Raw genomic sequence first — 16,206 nt, 5'->3', positions numbered from 1 at the left:
AGTTCTCCTGTTCTTGTTCTTACCATGAGCACCTCTGAGTATCTTTCACAGATACCTCAAATACTCTTAAGTGGACTCAATGAATTGTTTATGTGGGCACCAGAGGATAAACGCTGAAGCTGATCGCGTATCCTTCAAGAGAGGAATCAATGGGCCACATGTAGCCTGTGGTTTATATTCCACACACCCCTTTCCAAGAATAAGGTCTCACATCATCAAAAATCACAAAGTACTGCAAAACTGAAAATTAACTTTATGCTCTGTTGTACAACCTCTGACCTCTTTAGATATTGGCTTTTTATTCTGATACACTCTGAAGGATAGGCTGTATGATTTTGTACAAGACAGACAAAAAAGTTTTACTTGGAAGTTCTCAGCAAGCCAAGAGATCAGGGTTTGGGTTATTTAGGGCCACAACTTTCTGACTCGGAGACTGTGCCTGCTTAAGAGCTCTGGAGCAGGCGCACATTCCCCTGGTTTCACCTGGTTGCAGGAGGCCGGCCACTCCCTCACTGCAGAGTGGGCCTGGAAAGTCAAGATGCCTACTGCCAAAAAGCCAAAAGCCAAAGTCAGGCGGGGGTAGCTTCATAATGGCCCCCTTTCCAGAGCTTTTAAGGAAATCAAGTGTCGTATCAGAAAGCAGCAACCCTACAATCAATGAAGTATTTCACCTGCGTAATCTTTCAGCAAGGGACATGATTTTACATGTCCCATTGACCTGGCGGGGGCAGGGGGGAGAAATAAAAAGATATGCCAAAATTAGAGTGAGAAGCAGCAGAATTAAGTCAAATACATACAAAGAGGCTTCGTCCAGGAAGAGAGGCGAGAGGCCCCAGCAGAGCTGGGTAAAGATCAGGAGGATTAGAGAAAATCAGCTCTTCCTCCTCCTCCAAGGCAGCCAGACTCTTTAACAGGTCCGGAGGAAGCAGAGGGGAGCTCTTGGGGTCCTAGTGACAGAAAGGAGCACAGTGAGATGCAGCAAGGAAAGAAGAGAAAGCAAGAATAGCAGTAGGTAGGCAAGGAGGCTACAGGAACAGAAAGAGGGCCCATATGAAGCAGAAGGAACGCAAGGCAAGTTACTATGCAAGAGAAGGGAGGGCAAAGACAGATACGCCAGCATGCAAAAGCAGCTCACAGAGGTAAAGAGCAGGGGAAGAAGAAATTCAAGGGGAGAGAGAGGGAGAGAGAGAAAAGTTGAGGCAAACAAACTTATCTTGTGCTGTTCTGCTTTAGGAATCACTCTGCTTCCCACCAAGTTGGAACTGAAAGACCGCGCAAAGCAATGGGATCTACACTTCTGGATCATGTGATCTCTACTGTGTTAATAATCATTGACCCCGTTCAGACAACACGCCAAACCATGCTGCTTAACCACGAAATGCTTAAGGGAATGCATAATGCGTTCCGTTAACCATTTTGTGGTTAAGCAGCATGGTTTAGCGTGATGTTTGAACCATTATGTGCGAACTAAGGCAGTTTGTTGTTCAGCTGCCCAGTATTGTAAGTTGCAGGAGAACCAAGGTGTGTTTCTATGTAGGGTACCATCAATATTCCCTTGTTCTCATGACCATAGCTGGATGAACTACAGGCAGCGTTCATCTACTGCATGAACACCAGACTTTTAAAAACCACGCAACCAGGTTTCCAACACTTGTTGGAAGGCGTACAGACTGCTCAAGGATCAGATCTTTTGCTCCTTTTCTTTCCTCCTTGGTGTATCCACATCCCTTCCATCTTTTCCACACATCTTCCACTACCCAGCATTGCTCCTTGTCAAAAGCCCCAGAACTGCAGCAACAAGGCTGAGGTCTACACTGAAGGTAAGTGAGACTAACCTAGAAATACAGAACTTGATATCCAGGCACATAAAAGATTACGGTTTGGCCTTCATACCTGAAGGCAAACCTTGGGCCTCTGTGCCTACTGAACTCTCATAGGTTGGTCTTAAGGAACAAACAGAGCTGGCTTCCTGCCTCGGCTTCCTTGCAGCTACTAACGCAACACTAGCAATTGGAGCTCCCGGTTTGTTCTTCGGGCTGAAATTATAAAAAGAAGGAAGACGCTTTGCTGAAGGCACACTGGCACATCAATTGGCAAAGCAAAAGGTGAGAAAAAGCAAGGCAGCTGTTTGTGTCCCTAAGTGTTTTTTGCTCTCTGATGGAGCTGCAGCCAGCACTACTTATGAGGGCTATTTTTATGGCTGGTTTCTGTCAGGATAAACTTGCCGCTGTACTCGGAAGTGAGAGCGATCTGCTCATGCAGAACATGGTCTCAATAGGGCTTTGGTAGAGTGGTTTTGAGCCTTGATCACTTCCATGTGTTTGAAATACTAAACAATTTCAAGGCAATGGTATTAGCAGTTGCTTGTTTCACAGTTGCCACGGTCAGCCCAAGGGCCATTTCTAAAAAAATACGAGATTCAAATCATTTGGTCTCTAATCTGACTGAGCCCCCATTTATTTGGAGGTGCAGACACAAGTCTTGATGGTCTCCTGTTCAAAGCGCCCTACCAACCCATGCCAAGTGCTGGGACTGTTCCTCTTTTTCACGAGGTTTTGGTTTTCCCAGCAGTATCTACTCTGCTACCATAAGTCATGCTTTAGGTCAGGTGGGTATTTCTCCTTTCACCGCCTTCCTCCCAGATTGCGGATAAGGACTGGTGCTGCCAAAGGGACTGATTGTATTTGCTTTATTTACACTTAGGGAGTGTCTTAACAATTTTAATCTTGACTTATGCAGGCTTATGGTGATAAAGTTTGAAAACCTTCATATTATGTTGATCTGTAAAGTTCTGGAGGAAATCCATGCTCAAACTTGAACTTTACAACTTTCTACAAGATCAATGTTCCATCCCTGTTCTCTTTCCAAAATAACTTACCAGGTACTCCATTTCAGTTATGGAGAGACAAAGATTTGGGCGGGGGGATTATAAACAAGATTTAAAAGCCTATGGTTGTATATATATTATATTTTTCTGCAAAAAAGCAGAACCTTAAGAAAATGTGCTATGGTTATTTTTTTGCATTGCATTACACACATGCACATAGTATGCCATTTTTCAGAATGGCGGGGGGCAGGGAGAGATGAAACAGGTACATGCTTGAAATTCAACTGAAGTCCTCAGCTCAAGGCCTCAATTGCTTTTTCCCACGCATGTAATCGAGGCCTTACATTTGGAGACACTCCCCTTCTGTGCAGTAAGGCACTCAGATCATCCCTGACATTTAATCTCAAATTATGATTAACACCTGTGTAGCAGATTGATCATTTCTACAGTATGGTATTAATGTATTGCTTTCAAGTCTGATTTCACCATATAGTGCATTGTCTCTTTTTAGTCCTCAGGAAGGCCATTACTAAAATATTGGGACAAAACACGTTGGGCTTCTTAAAGAGTAGAATGACTTTTCAGCATCTAGAGATTAGCTTTTTCCTTTTGGATCTATTATGGAATGCTTTCTAGTTTTCTCATACTGTCCAGATATGAAACAGTGACGTTGCTGAAGTTCAATGTATGGGGGAGGAATGATGCTATTGCAGCTACTCCCAAATGAGCAACTCTCCATCACTTAAGACAATGCAGGTGCTTTCCTGAGTCCTATTAATAATAAAATGGACAAAAACTTTGCCCTGTTTGAAGCCCACAGAAAAAAATCAGAAGGGGAGGCCTTTCTATGTCCTGCAAAACAGGGCCGGTAAGTTGGGTGACCTCTTTCGATTCAGCCCTAGAATAAGCAATGTTATCAAATCAGGTCAGACAACCTTTTTAAATACAAAAAAAGAGAGAATGTTTTGCCTTTGGAATGCATACCTAGTACATCAGGCCATTTGATTGTTTGTAACAATGGCTAGTGTGTAGAATCAATGAGCCAGAAACATAGATGCTTCTGATTAAATGTTATATGGCAGGAAGATGGCTATCAATGCCAGTTTCAGGTCTCTGAGGGGGCCCAAGGCAAGATATCCTCAAGATATCCTCATAGAATCATAGAATAGCAGAGTTGGAAGGGGCCTACAAGGCCATCGAGTCCAAACCCTGCTCATTGCAGGAATCCACCCTAAAGCATCCCTGACAGATGGTTTTCCAGCTGCCTCTTGAAGGCCTCTAGTGTGGGAGAGCCCACCACCTCCCTAGGTAACTGATTCCATTGTCGTACTGCTCTAACAGTCAGGAAGTTTTTCCGGATGTCCAGCTTGAATCTGGCTTCCTTGAACTTGAGCCCTCAATGGGCCCCCTCCCTGAGTGAGTCTGCCTTCTCACCACCAATGTCACTGGCTGCTCCTGCTCCTCATCCTCTTTCTCATCATTGCAATGACTGCCTTGCTTGACAGGCAGAGAGCAAGTAGGCAGTGGCATTCTATGGCTTCTCCGTCTCGCCATCACCACTGTCTGGGCCAGAGTAAACAAGTAGGCTGCTGTTGCAAAAAGGAAGAGTAAGTTGACGGGGCTCTTGATAGTGGGCCCCTGCTAGGGTGTGGGCCCTCGGCAGGTGCCTGACTATGCCTATCCTTGATGCCGGCCCGATCGGGATGCCCCACCCCACCTAATCTAACTGGTGTCTCTGAGAGTCGCTATAAACAGCCTCACTGTAAATGAGTTCTGGGTACAGAAGAAACTGCTTTTCTCTTTCCAAGTTTGCCTGCAACTCATCAGTTAAGTAGCACATTTACCTCAAAACCCATCCTAGGCACTGGATCCTGCTCTGGGCGGAAGACTCCTTGCTGACGTTTCCCTCTGCGGTCCATGTTAGCTTGCTGCTGTGCCATCACAACACGGTTATCAGCCATGCCATAGGAGTCCCAGTAAAATTCTGGCACCTTGACCTCTGAGGGATTCTGGTTATATGGCTCCATGGGGAAAGGCTTCATTTTCTTCTCCAGAGGCTGCTGCTGCAGCAGGGGAGGCTGCAAGGACTGTTCAAACAGTTTTAAGGGGTCCTGGCCCTGAAGATAGTAGGGCTGCTTCATAGACATCATCTTCCCCAACGGGCCTTGGACCTGAGGAGGGTTCCAGAGCTGCTTGGAGGAGTCTGTCTGGGGATACTAAGAACAAACACCCCAGCGTTCAGTATAACAATTCATTGCTTAAAACCAGAGATCCTCTAAATAAGTTTAGGTACCGATTTAGGTTTCTAGCCACCATGGCAGATAGTATATTCTATTTCTGCCAAAAATAATCTGCGGTTTTACTTCTCTGTTTCACTTCTCTATTTCAGAGTTGACCGGCTGACTTGAACACCCTGACTCGATAAGTAAACTCTTTCTGTCCCCCCTAGTGCCTGAAGAATCTACTTATCAAGTCAGGGTGTTCAAGTCAGCTGGTCAACTCTGAAACAGAGAAGTGAAATAGAAAAGTAAAATTGTGGATTATTTTTGGCAGATATAGAATGTATTTTTCTAGGACTTTTCTCTACACAAAAATGTATCCTGCATTCTCAGTGTACCACCTGATATTAAAAAAATGTATAAACCACCACCCACCCAAACACACTTAATGGGCCGGTTCACACAGTCAAAACAAGGCACCATAGTTTAAAGAAGCCACTGCGGCTTGTTGTGAGCCCCCATGCAGGGTGCAATTTGCATAAGCACTGCCCGGCCATGACGTGTCATGTCCTTTGATCCCAGGTGGCATGGTTTGCTGGAGGATTAAACAACCTTCAAATAACCCACGGGCTGTCGTAGGATTATTTGAGGACTGTTTAACCTTCCAACAAGCCATGCTGCCCAGATCCAGTTAATATGCTGAGTGAATGTGACAGCCTGGCGCCATGTGACAGCCCCTGCAGGTAAACTAAACCACAGTGGGCTGTTGTGTTCATGTGAACCAGGTCTACATATTTGGGGCAGGACTGCACATTTTGTGACACTGAGCAGAACCCGCCACCGCGTGGCTTTCATTTTTAGAGAAAAGTTCTGAGGAAAAAGCTAGGTTAGACAGGACCTATACAAGGATAGGACAGCCTTCCAACATTCGGGCTCTCACCTTTCATCAACAGAGAACGATTTCAAGCAGACATGGTTTGCCACGTCACAGAGCGTAAAAAGTTGCACCCACCACAATTCTTGCACGGGTGGAATGGCAGTAACAGTAATAATTAACATTTGTATAGCACTTTCAAGTGTTTTAAGCACCTCATGTGTATTATCTAGTTATAGTCTACCCAACCATCAAATAAAGTACCTGGTATTCTTTAAAATTACAAGAAGCTTAATATGAAAATCTAATATTTAAAAGGAGCTTTTTTGGAAGGTGTGTATCAAATCTAATTTCTGGAAAAAATCTGGACTCTCAGGCATACTTGGGCCGGAAGGAGAGAGAAGTATTACTAGTGAATAAAAGGCTCTGACATTGCTGCGCTGTCCCTCCCCTGCAACTGTGCTCTTATTTTGTCAACCTCCTTCGTATAGATCTCTCTCTCAACCCCGCTTGCCCATTCCTTTCCCCCTTTCTTATACTTTTCCATTGCGAAGTTTGCAGAAAGGTAAACACTGCAATCAGATGTATTCATATTTGAGTGTGAATCTGTATCCACAATAATCCAGTCCAGCGCTCCATTATCACTTGAAGTTGCAGCCCTGCTTCAGGCTCACCTGTTGGAATCCAGAGTGGTGTGGAGGACTCTTCCCTAAGGCCTGCACAGCTTTTGTAGGCGACTGTTGCTGCTGCTGCTGCTGTGCCAGAGCCTGGACCTGTAACTGGCTTGCAGACTGTGCTGTTGCCTGAGCTGGTATAGATGCAAGGGACTGCTGAGAAGGGGATGGTGTCTGCTGAGGTCCCTGGTTCATCGGGCCTGGTCCAGAGGGCCGCTGCTGGCTGTAAGGAATGTGGGATTGCTTCCCAGCTTGCACCTGATTGCCTGCAGGTGAATGAGCTGCAGGCTGAAGAAAGGTTCCTGGGACAGAAACGCCACCTGGGAAAGTGTATCCTGAGCTCATGGAGAAAGCCACAGGAGGGGGGATAACGTAGGCAGGAGGTGGGAAGCCTGGAAAAAAGGAGAAGTACACATTTTGAAAAAGGAAATCATTTGAAACCTTGACAGACAGCGAGTAGGTCTTTGGCTCATTTCCCTGATCCCGCCCCTTTAAAGAGAGTTTCATTGTGCAGATGTAAGAAAATACTCCATTTGAATACTGGTAAGACATGTGTGTGTGTGTGTGTGTGTGTGTGTGTGTGTGTGTGTGTGTGTGTGTAATACGCAAACAAACTTGCAGCTCCACTTCCACCCTCTCTTGGGAGAAAATTCCAGGATGGAGTGGAGGTACAACATCCTAGCAGGCCCTTGGCGGTCAGAGAATTTTGTATTTCTTTGCAGTTGTATGTTACGCATAAAGCATTAAAAAAATGTGGGTTTTTTGGGGGGGTTTATTTGAAAAACAAAATTCTGGTTTGCACTTTCCCCCCCAACACCTGATACATAATCTAAGTACCTGCAGCAAAAAAGATGATTCCAGTGCTTCAAAATGCACAACTCTTCAAGCAGAGGGAGAATTCATTCCCATGTTTGAAAAGGAGTCGATTTTGTGGCAGTGGAATAATTTTTCAACCGCAGGTACGCAGATTATATATGAGGCGGCTTCTTAATTTGTGCACCTGTGCTGTGGCACACTGTCAATTCAGACAACGCAAAAGATGGTAAAACTGTGCCTGGTAGGGATCCCACGGTGTAGCACTAAGTATCCAAAGTGACCACACCTACTCATATTCCAGTTTCAGAAAAATGAATATTTCACAAAGAAGCTCTTGCAAGACATTGGAGGACTTTGAAACCAATCATTTTAAACCACGCCAAATATGATTATAATTCAGAGAAGGATAGTTTTACCTGGCCGGCTGGGAAGAGGAGGGAAAGCTCCTGGATGATGGATGGGGATGAACTGAGAGTTGCTGGCCTGGTTTGGGGACTGAGTCACTGGAGTTTTCCTAGCTTCAGACACTGGAGTTTTCCTCAGCTCCGTTTGGGATTTTACCTAGGAAGACAAGCCACTGAAAGCATTAATACTAGGTTTTCCCCTTGGCTTCTTTCTCCACACCTTCTTAGACAATAAATAACATTAGACAACAAGAAGACCACCTTCTTACACAATAAAGAACATTAGACAATAAATAACATTTATTCGAGATGTAACCATTCTTTCCAAATGGATTTTAGATCCTTTCCCCTATTAGTCGGCAACCAAAATCGCTGGGTTGGCCCTAGCGGCCAACCAAACATTTGTGGTCAACCAGGACCCTGCCCTTGCACTGTGCCTCTAAAACCCAGCAAGCGGGCAAGGGCAATCCCTTCTCCCCATCCTCAGCTTAGAAACAGGGTAGGGATTAGGGTTAGAAACCTGACCTCGCCCCATGCACGACCTCCATCCATACTGGAGTTGGAGAGGGCAGCCGGGGCTTGCTTTGGTTCTGCACTTCCAAGGCATGAGGAGGGCCTCCAAAACACAGCCTCAAAACAAGCCCCAATCTTGGAGCTGGGGATTTTCCCAGCAATATTTTATTTATTTATTATTGCATTTATATCCCGCCTTTTTTCCTCCAGGGAACCCAAGGCGATGTACAAAAATTCTCCTCCTCTCCATTTTATCCTCACTACAACCACCCTGTGAGCAGTGGGGCTGGGGGTTCAGAAGCATGTGTAACCTCAAGGCTGATCCTTGCTCCCTTCTCTAGCCTCATGCCCGGGAGATAGCCTGGGGCTCATCATGCTCAGAGGCAGGTAGAACACTCACCATGGTTGAGCAAACCTTTGGACCTCTGCCCATTTGTTGAAAAAAAAAACCCGTGAAGAATAAAACCAGCTTTTAAAGATAGCTACAACACTTCTATAGTGTTGCTCCAGCTCAAATGGGTTTGTGTGATTATGCATTTTTACATGTAAACCTGTTGTGTTTGAAAGATCTCTTGCGGGTGCAATGGTACTTACTTCTGAGTAGACATGTACAGGATTGCACTATTAGCGAAAGTAACTCATGAAAGCATAACTCGTCTTGCTCATTCCTATCTACCACAACCTGGCACAGTTCTATTATTACTGTATGCTGGGATTTGACACATGTAATATTTGCATAGGGCCTACACAGACCTATGCATGGTGGAATTTTATGCCTGTAAAACGTACGCAAAATGTTATATCCAATATGCAGAAGCCCTGTGGGCCCAGAGGCTGGGCAGGTATGCCCAGTTGGTTGAGTATGACCCTGGTTCCCAAATGGACTTACAGTCGTGTGAAAAAGAAAGTACACCCTCTTGGAATTGTATGATTTTACATATCAGGACATAATAACAATCATCTGTTCCTTAGCAGGTCTAAAAATTAGGTAAATACAACCTCAGATGAACAACAACACATGACATATTACACCGTGTCATGATTTATTTAACAGATATAAGGCCAAAATGGAGAAGCCATGTGTGAAAAAGTAAGTACACCTTATGATTCAATAGCTTGTAGAACCATCTTTAGCAGCAATAACTTGAAGTAATCGTTTTCTGTATGACTTTATCAGTCTCTCACATCGTTGTGGAGGAATTTTGGCCCACTCTTCTTTACAACGTTGCTTCAGTTCATTGAGGTTTGAGGGTATTTGTTTATGCACAGCTCTCTTAAGGTCCCGCCACAGCATTTCAATCGGGTTGAGGTCTGGACTTTGACTGGGCCATTGCAACACCTTGATTCTTCTCTTTTTCAGCCATTTTGTTGTAGATTTGCTGGTGTGCTTGGGATCATTGTCCTGTTGCATGACCCAATTTTGGCCAAGCTTTAGCTGTCGGACAGACGGCCTCACATTTGACTCTAGAATACTTTAGTATACAGAAGAGTTCATGGTTGACTCAATGACTGCAAGGTTCCCAGGTCCTGTGGCTGCAAAACAAGCCCAAATCATCATCCCTCCACCACCGTGCTTGACAGTTGGTATGGGGTGTTTGTGCTGATATGCTGTGTTTGGTTTTCGCCAAACTTGGCGCTGTGCATTACGGCCAAACATCTCCACTTTGGTCTCGTCTGTCCAAAGGACATTGTTCCAGAAGTCTTGTGGTTTGTTCAGATGCAACTTTGCAAACCTAAGCGGTGCTGCCACATTCTTTTTAGAGAGAAGAGGCTTTCTCCTGGCAACCCTTCCAAACAAACCATACTTGTTCAGTCGTTTTCTAATTGTACTGTCATGAACTTTAACATTTAACATGCTCACTGAGGCCTGTAGAGTCTGAGATGTAACTCTTGGGTTTTTTGAAATTTCTCTGAGCATTGCACAGTCTGACCTTGGGGTGATTTTGCTGGGATGTCCTCTCCTGGGAAGATTGGCAACTGTCTTGAATGTTTTCCACTTTTGAATCATCTTTCTCACTGTAGAATGACGGACTTTAAATGGTTTGGAAATGGCCTTATAACCCTTCCCAGATTGATGGGCAGCAGCAATTGCTTCTCTAAGATCATTGCTGATGTCTTTCCTCCTTGGCATTGTGTTAACACACACCTGGATGCTCCAGACCAGCAAACTGAAAAAACTTTGGCTTTTATAGAGGTGGTCATACTTGCTGATGATCAATTAATCACGGGCATTTGATTAGCAGCACCTGTCTGCTACTTAGCATCTTAATTCCTATGGAAGCAGTAAGGGTGTACTTACTTTTTCACACATGGCTTCTCCAGTTTGGCTTTATTTCTGTTAAATAAATCATGACACGGTGTAATATGTCATGTGAGGTTGTATTTCATCTGAGGTTGTATTTACCTAATTTTTAGACCTGCTAAGGAACAGATGATTGTTATTATGTCCTGATACGTAAAATCATACAATTCCAAGAGGGTGTACTTTCTTTTTCACACGACTGTATTAGCCTCTACAGACGAAGGCCTGGTTCTTGCATAACACTAATCCAAGATATAGTTTGTTAACCACAAACAATCCAGAAAGAGAACCCATGGTTTGTTGTTGAGTTGTGAACTCAGGGTTGTTTAAACCATGGGTTGTTGTTTTGTGCAAACACCACACCATGGTTTGTTCATGGGTGATTTCGCCAGGCAACAGAGGCAGCAAGGAGGAGCAATAAAAAAAAACCTAGCCACTCTACATGCCAGTACTACAATGTCTCAAAGGCATTTCAGATACAGGCAGGGAGTGGGAGAAGGAAGCGGGAGACAAACAACCCAGAGATTGAAAGAACAAACCAGTTTGTTTTATCATCTGCTAGACAAACCCTGAAAAAGGCAACAAACCATGGGTTAAATGAACTATGGATCAGTGTTACGTGCGAAACAGCCTTAATGAAATATGAACTGAGCCTTAATGAAATTAATGCCTGATTCTCATCCTTAGTACAAGCTCCATTTCTGTCACGATCAATTGCAGCCTCAAAGTACTTCAAACAAGATTTTCATAATAATGAGATTTAGAAAAGTCTAATATTACATTTTTATAAGCCACTTAGCCAACAAATAGCAGAATCAAGTGGATGAATGGGAGAATTTGGCGATTAAGGAGAAATCACCAAGAATCTTAGCTAGAGATTAAAGGAAATGCTCTAATACAAGAGGAATGCTAAGTGATTAAAGATGAATGCTAAGCTCACATCAGCCTGTGTTACAAGTCATGTACCTTGCCCTGAATATTCCTTCCTTTAGGACCTAGGTATGCTGCTTTTAGTGTGTGTGAGGACAACGACTTACAATTATGGTCCTTTTCATCTCTCTTGCTTCAAATGCTGGCCTATGGCATAACCCCCTTCACACTGTGCTGCTCCTCGCACTCCAAAAAGATGGAGGTGCTGACCTGCCTGTCGTTTTGAAAATTGATGCAGTGAAGGAAAATCCCCAGGTGATCAAAAACTGGCCAGCTTCAAAAGCAATGAATACGCTCCCAAAGCTAAATAACGAGACCTAGCAAGAATTAAATTGAGTAATGACTTGAAGCAGAGACTATGGCCAAAAGAAACTGCAATAAACTGCATCGTGAGATACTTTCACACCCTTTTTATAAATCAGCAGAGCACAGGGACCTCTGGAAGGAGCTGCGCTTCATGAGAATATATGGCCCTCTGGAAAATTGATCAGATAGGATCGGTCCATATTCAATAGCATGCTGGCATAGGAGAAAATTATTTGAAAACTTCAGAAACTTCATCGAGAACTTCTCTGCATTGTGCTCATGTACTGACATTGGCAGTACAACACGCTTCACTTATATTAGACCTATTTATGGCAGTTGCTGGTTACCACAAAGTACTAACTATCTGCCATAGTCTAACAATGTTGAAGGTTACTAGATCAACCATACACTTCTTAAAAATACTAAGTACCTAATTTCAGAAAATACAAATACACTGTTAGGCCCTTTTCCAAAACCTAGCTCAGATTTTAGATGGATCAGAATAGCAGTCTGCAGAAGTCCCTACCCTGTGCCTGCTTACCCTTCCCTGTACCTGTTTGCATTCTCTTCCCCTCCTTATTGTTTTACTATGATTTTATTAGATTGTAAGCCTATGCGGCAGGGTCTTGCTATTTACTGTTTTACTCTGTACAGCACCATGTACATTGATGGTGCTATATAAATAAATAAATAAATAAATAAATAATAATAATAATAATAATAATAATAATAATAAGTTAACTTATGTGTCACTATTGTGCTGTAGACTAGTTGATCTTTCTCTTGATACATTCATCCTTCAATCTCATAATCCATGAATGCCAGAAGTTATCCTTAATAATATCCAGGTTTTCCATTAAAAATGAGTTCTCATGCTCTCTCCTCCATACTCAAAGTAAAGTCTTACATGCATGTCTACTCTGAAGCAAGTCCCACTAAATTCAATGGGAGCTGCTACCAGGTAAGCATTCATAGGCTTGCAGCCTTAACCATCTAGCCTGTAAAGAAATCAATAGAAATGCACGCATTTCAACATAACTTCAAATGTTTGCGGAGAATAGAAGGGCTGATGAAGACTAACTCTCGAGCAGCCACAAAGTCAGGTTGCTTACCTGTAACTGAGGAACTCAGGGTTAGGCGGGAACCGAAGGCACATGCGCAGTACAAGTGGGGGTTGGGTTCCCGCCGAAACGTTTTCCTCAGCTATTCGAAGTACCCGAAGTGAGGCTCCGCGCAAGCGCAGCGCCCAGATGTATGATGCATAGAGACCACGATGAAGAACAAATGTTCCCTCATCCACAAAGCGCCAGAGAACGATACAACTAAATTGGCATAAGTTATGTTTGCGGAGAGGGTGAGAATACCAAAGAATTAAGTTGTCTATAGTATTGCTATACAATGAAAGATGGCAGCTTTTAAAGAAGAACAAATCGAACAATGATACGGGGCCAGTTCACGAATTACCATTCTGATGAGGGGCCACACATACAAAAGCCTCTTTGTGCCTGGAGTGGCTACTGCCAGTACAGACACCTCTTTTGGGCTCTTACCATGCTTTGTCTTCAGCTCCTGTCGAGGAAAGAGCTGCAGGGCACTCACCTGCTTTATCTTCCTTCCCCCCCTCCCAAATGAAGCAAGATCAGCTAAGAGAAAACCAAGGATACCAAACCACTATTTCCTTGTTCACCCATCAAGAAAAATGAGAGAGTGTTGTCAGGCCAAGTAGGAGGTGATTCTCCCTTTGCCAGAACCACGGAGCAAAGTGGAAGGCAAAACGACTTGGGGCCAGGCTATCTTAAGGAACGCCTCCTCCCGTATGTACCTGCCCGGACCCTAAGGTCATCCTCAGGGGTCCTTCTTCGCAAGCCCCTGCCAAAGGAAGTGAGGCAGGTGGCTACCAGGAGGAGGGCCTTCTCTGCTGTGGCACCCGGCTGTGGAATGAGCTCCCTAAGGAGGTTCGCTTGGCACCTACATTATATGCTTTTAGACGCCAGGTGAAGACCTTTTTATTCTCCCAGCATTTTAACAGTCTATAAATCAATTTTAACTTGGTGTTTTAAATTTGTAATTTTGCATTGCTGCTGTTTTTATCTGGTTGAGCTTTTATATTGTATTTTATATTATGGTTTTATACTGCTGTTTTATACTTTGAATGTTTTTAATTTTTGTGAACCGCCCAGAGAGCTCCGGCTATTGGGCAGTATAGAAACATAAATAATAAATAAATAAGTAAATAAATAAGGAGGTGTAGCTGCAAGTACCTGAAATGGTGGCTCAGGGAAGCGTCCGTTCATCCCCATGCACAGGGCAGCATGTGAACCAGCCCCATCTAATGCTCAAAGGTCAACTATGCCCACATGCCTACACTCACGGGAGCTTCAGGAGCTTTCCGGGACTGAAAATAATTCAAAGGGCTGCATGAAAATTTTCACAAGGACGACACCAAGTATGACAGCCTTACCTGTACCGCCACGTTCTGCTTCCCTGCTTCCTGCATTTTTTCCATGCCACATTTCTTGATCTCATTCTTCCTCTTGTTGTTGTTGTCCTTCTTCCCATCATTTTTATTGGCTGTAATTCCTTTGCTATAGTCCCGTCTTTCCCTACCCACTTCCTTAGTTAGATAACTTCGGCTTTGCTCTCGGTTTACCTCTCGTGGTTTAATATTCTCTTTGAATGTCACCATTGGCTTATCTCCTGTGTCGCAGCTGCTGCTCAGGTTCCGACCTGTCGACAGCACTGACTTAAGTCCTGGGCTCCCATCTACAAACTGTGGCTCTGATGCTTCCTGCAGAACATGACTCTGTTTGGCTTCGCTATGTTCCTCAAGTAGCAGTTCTGGGATCTCCGTCAAAAACAGGAGTTTCCCAACCTCGTTTTCACATTGGATCAACCTTTCAGAGAAAGACAAAAGGAGTTGACCTCATGTTACTGATCAGATCTTCAGGGACAACATTCCACACAGAATTAAATGAAAAGCAAACATACAGCTTTCTGTGTCAGACCCAGTTCCTATGAATCTGAAAGGGAGGTGAGTCAAAAGCAGTGGGGAGCTAGGTGAAGGCAGTCCGTACCCAGGAAGGGTAAGTCTCCTATTTGCTCAGATCAGTGAGTAACCCTGATGAGCAAGTTTTTCTAGCAGCCAGCAAATATCACCTGCTGGCACCAAACTCCCTGCAATTCTCTCCTTTGGTTGGAGCTAAGTGGTGACACATAGGCCAAGGTCACTAGCTCCCCAACTATAGGTTGAGCCCCAAGATCCGTAGACTAAGAAAACTACACTAAGTCACCTCAACTTAGTTTTTGCATCTGTATTGGAGCACATGAACACACAAGACACCCATCATAGTGCTCTTGCTAATGTTGCTGGTCTGCTTTGCTGCTTCTTGCCCAAAATGTTTTATATGCAGAATGAACAACAAGCCATCTTTTACAGTACTTTGATGAAGTTCTCAGATCCTTTAGGCACAGCAGGCTAAAGATTTGAAGAGGGCAACTTTTGTGGACTTGTTTACATGATTATCCAGGAGTAATTCTGGGATTAACAAGAATTCTCCTCCTATCCTAGTGCTCATGTCTGTCCACTGTTCCACTCCCCATTGCTCTATTTTAATTATCCTAATACTTCAGTATATTAACCTAAGCAGCAAGGTGGGTGGGGGTCACACACACACCCCTCTCTCTTCCTCTGTACTGAGTGGATTGCTGGAGCAGGAACAGATCACTCATAGCACAGGCCTGAAATGATCACCTGCAGAGGGCTTCTGAAATTAGACCAACAGCCACATGCAGGTTGTCCACCCCGATCAAGAGCAACCTTTGGATGCACAAAGTCCCAGTTCAATCCCCAGCATCTCCTGTTAAAAGATTTCAGGCAACAGGGCTGGGAAACGGAGCTTTTACAGAGCTGCTGCTAAGCAGACCAGACAACCCTAGGCTAGATGGAGCAGTGGTCAGATTCAACATAAGGCAAATTTATTTGTTCAAGTCTGCTTCTTCCGTGCTCATGAAAGATTTGCAAATTGGGTTAATGATAATAAATTAAAACAAGCAAGTTAAATGAAACCCTACTAACTTGAGGTAGACTTTTATCATTGCCTTAAGCACTGCACAAGCTATCCATCCCTTAAAAAACTTAGTATTATGTGCATTTTTAGTAACTGCCTAGCGTGACTACCGTACTCCCACACACTGCCTTATGCAGTGTTAAATATAGTGTCCGACAACACATCTTCCTTTCAGCTTTTAACACCTGTCATTATCAACAAGCAACAGCAACGCTAAGTGGCAAAGAGAAACATCATGCACAGAAGGGTGAGGGATGATGCCAGCAGCTGTGCA

At 44.0% G+C, this 16,206-nt stretch overlaps 1 protein-coding gene across 2 annotated transcripts in view; it reads right to left on the bottom strand.

Annotated features, from left to right (window-relative positions):
• Positions 1-16,206, bottom strand: part of SMG7 (SMG7 nonsense mediated mRNA decay factor) — a 68,319-nt gene that overhangs the window by 12,475 nt on the left and 39,638 nt on the right. The window contains exons 14-18 of one of the 2 annotated variants that reach the window (XM_063134605.1): positions 14,327-14,759; positions 7,827-7,971; positions 6,595-6,986; positions 4,672-5,043; positions 798-947 (exon numbers count right to left, since the gene is read on the bottom strand). In XM_063134605.1, the coding sequence (XP_062990675.1) occupies positions 798-947; positions 4,672-5,043; positions 6,595-6,986; positions 7,827-7,971; positions 14,327-14,759 (1,492 nt within the window). The remainder of the gene's footprint in view (positions 1-797; positions 948-4,671; positions 5,044-6,594; positions 6,987-7,826; positions 7,972-14,326; positions 14,760-16,206) is intronic. The other variant, XM_063134614.1, reaches the window with a different exon arrangement.

The sequence above is a fragment of the Elgaria multicarinata genome, chromosome 1, assembly GCF_023053635.1.
Source record: "Elgaria multicarinata webbii isolate HBS135686 ecotype San Diego chromosome 1, rElgMul1.1.pri, whole genome shotgun sequence".
NCBI classification, from domain to species: domain Eukaryota; kingdom Metazoa; phylum Chordata; class Lepidosauria; order Squamata; family Anguidae; genus Elgaria; species Elgaria multicarinata.
This window is presented reverse-complemented; position numbering and strand designations above follow the sequence as displayed.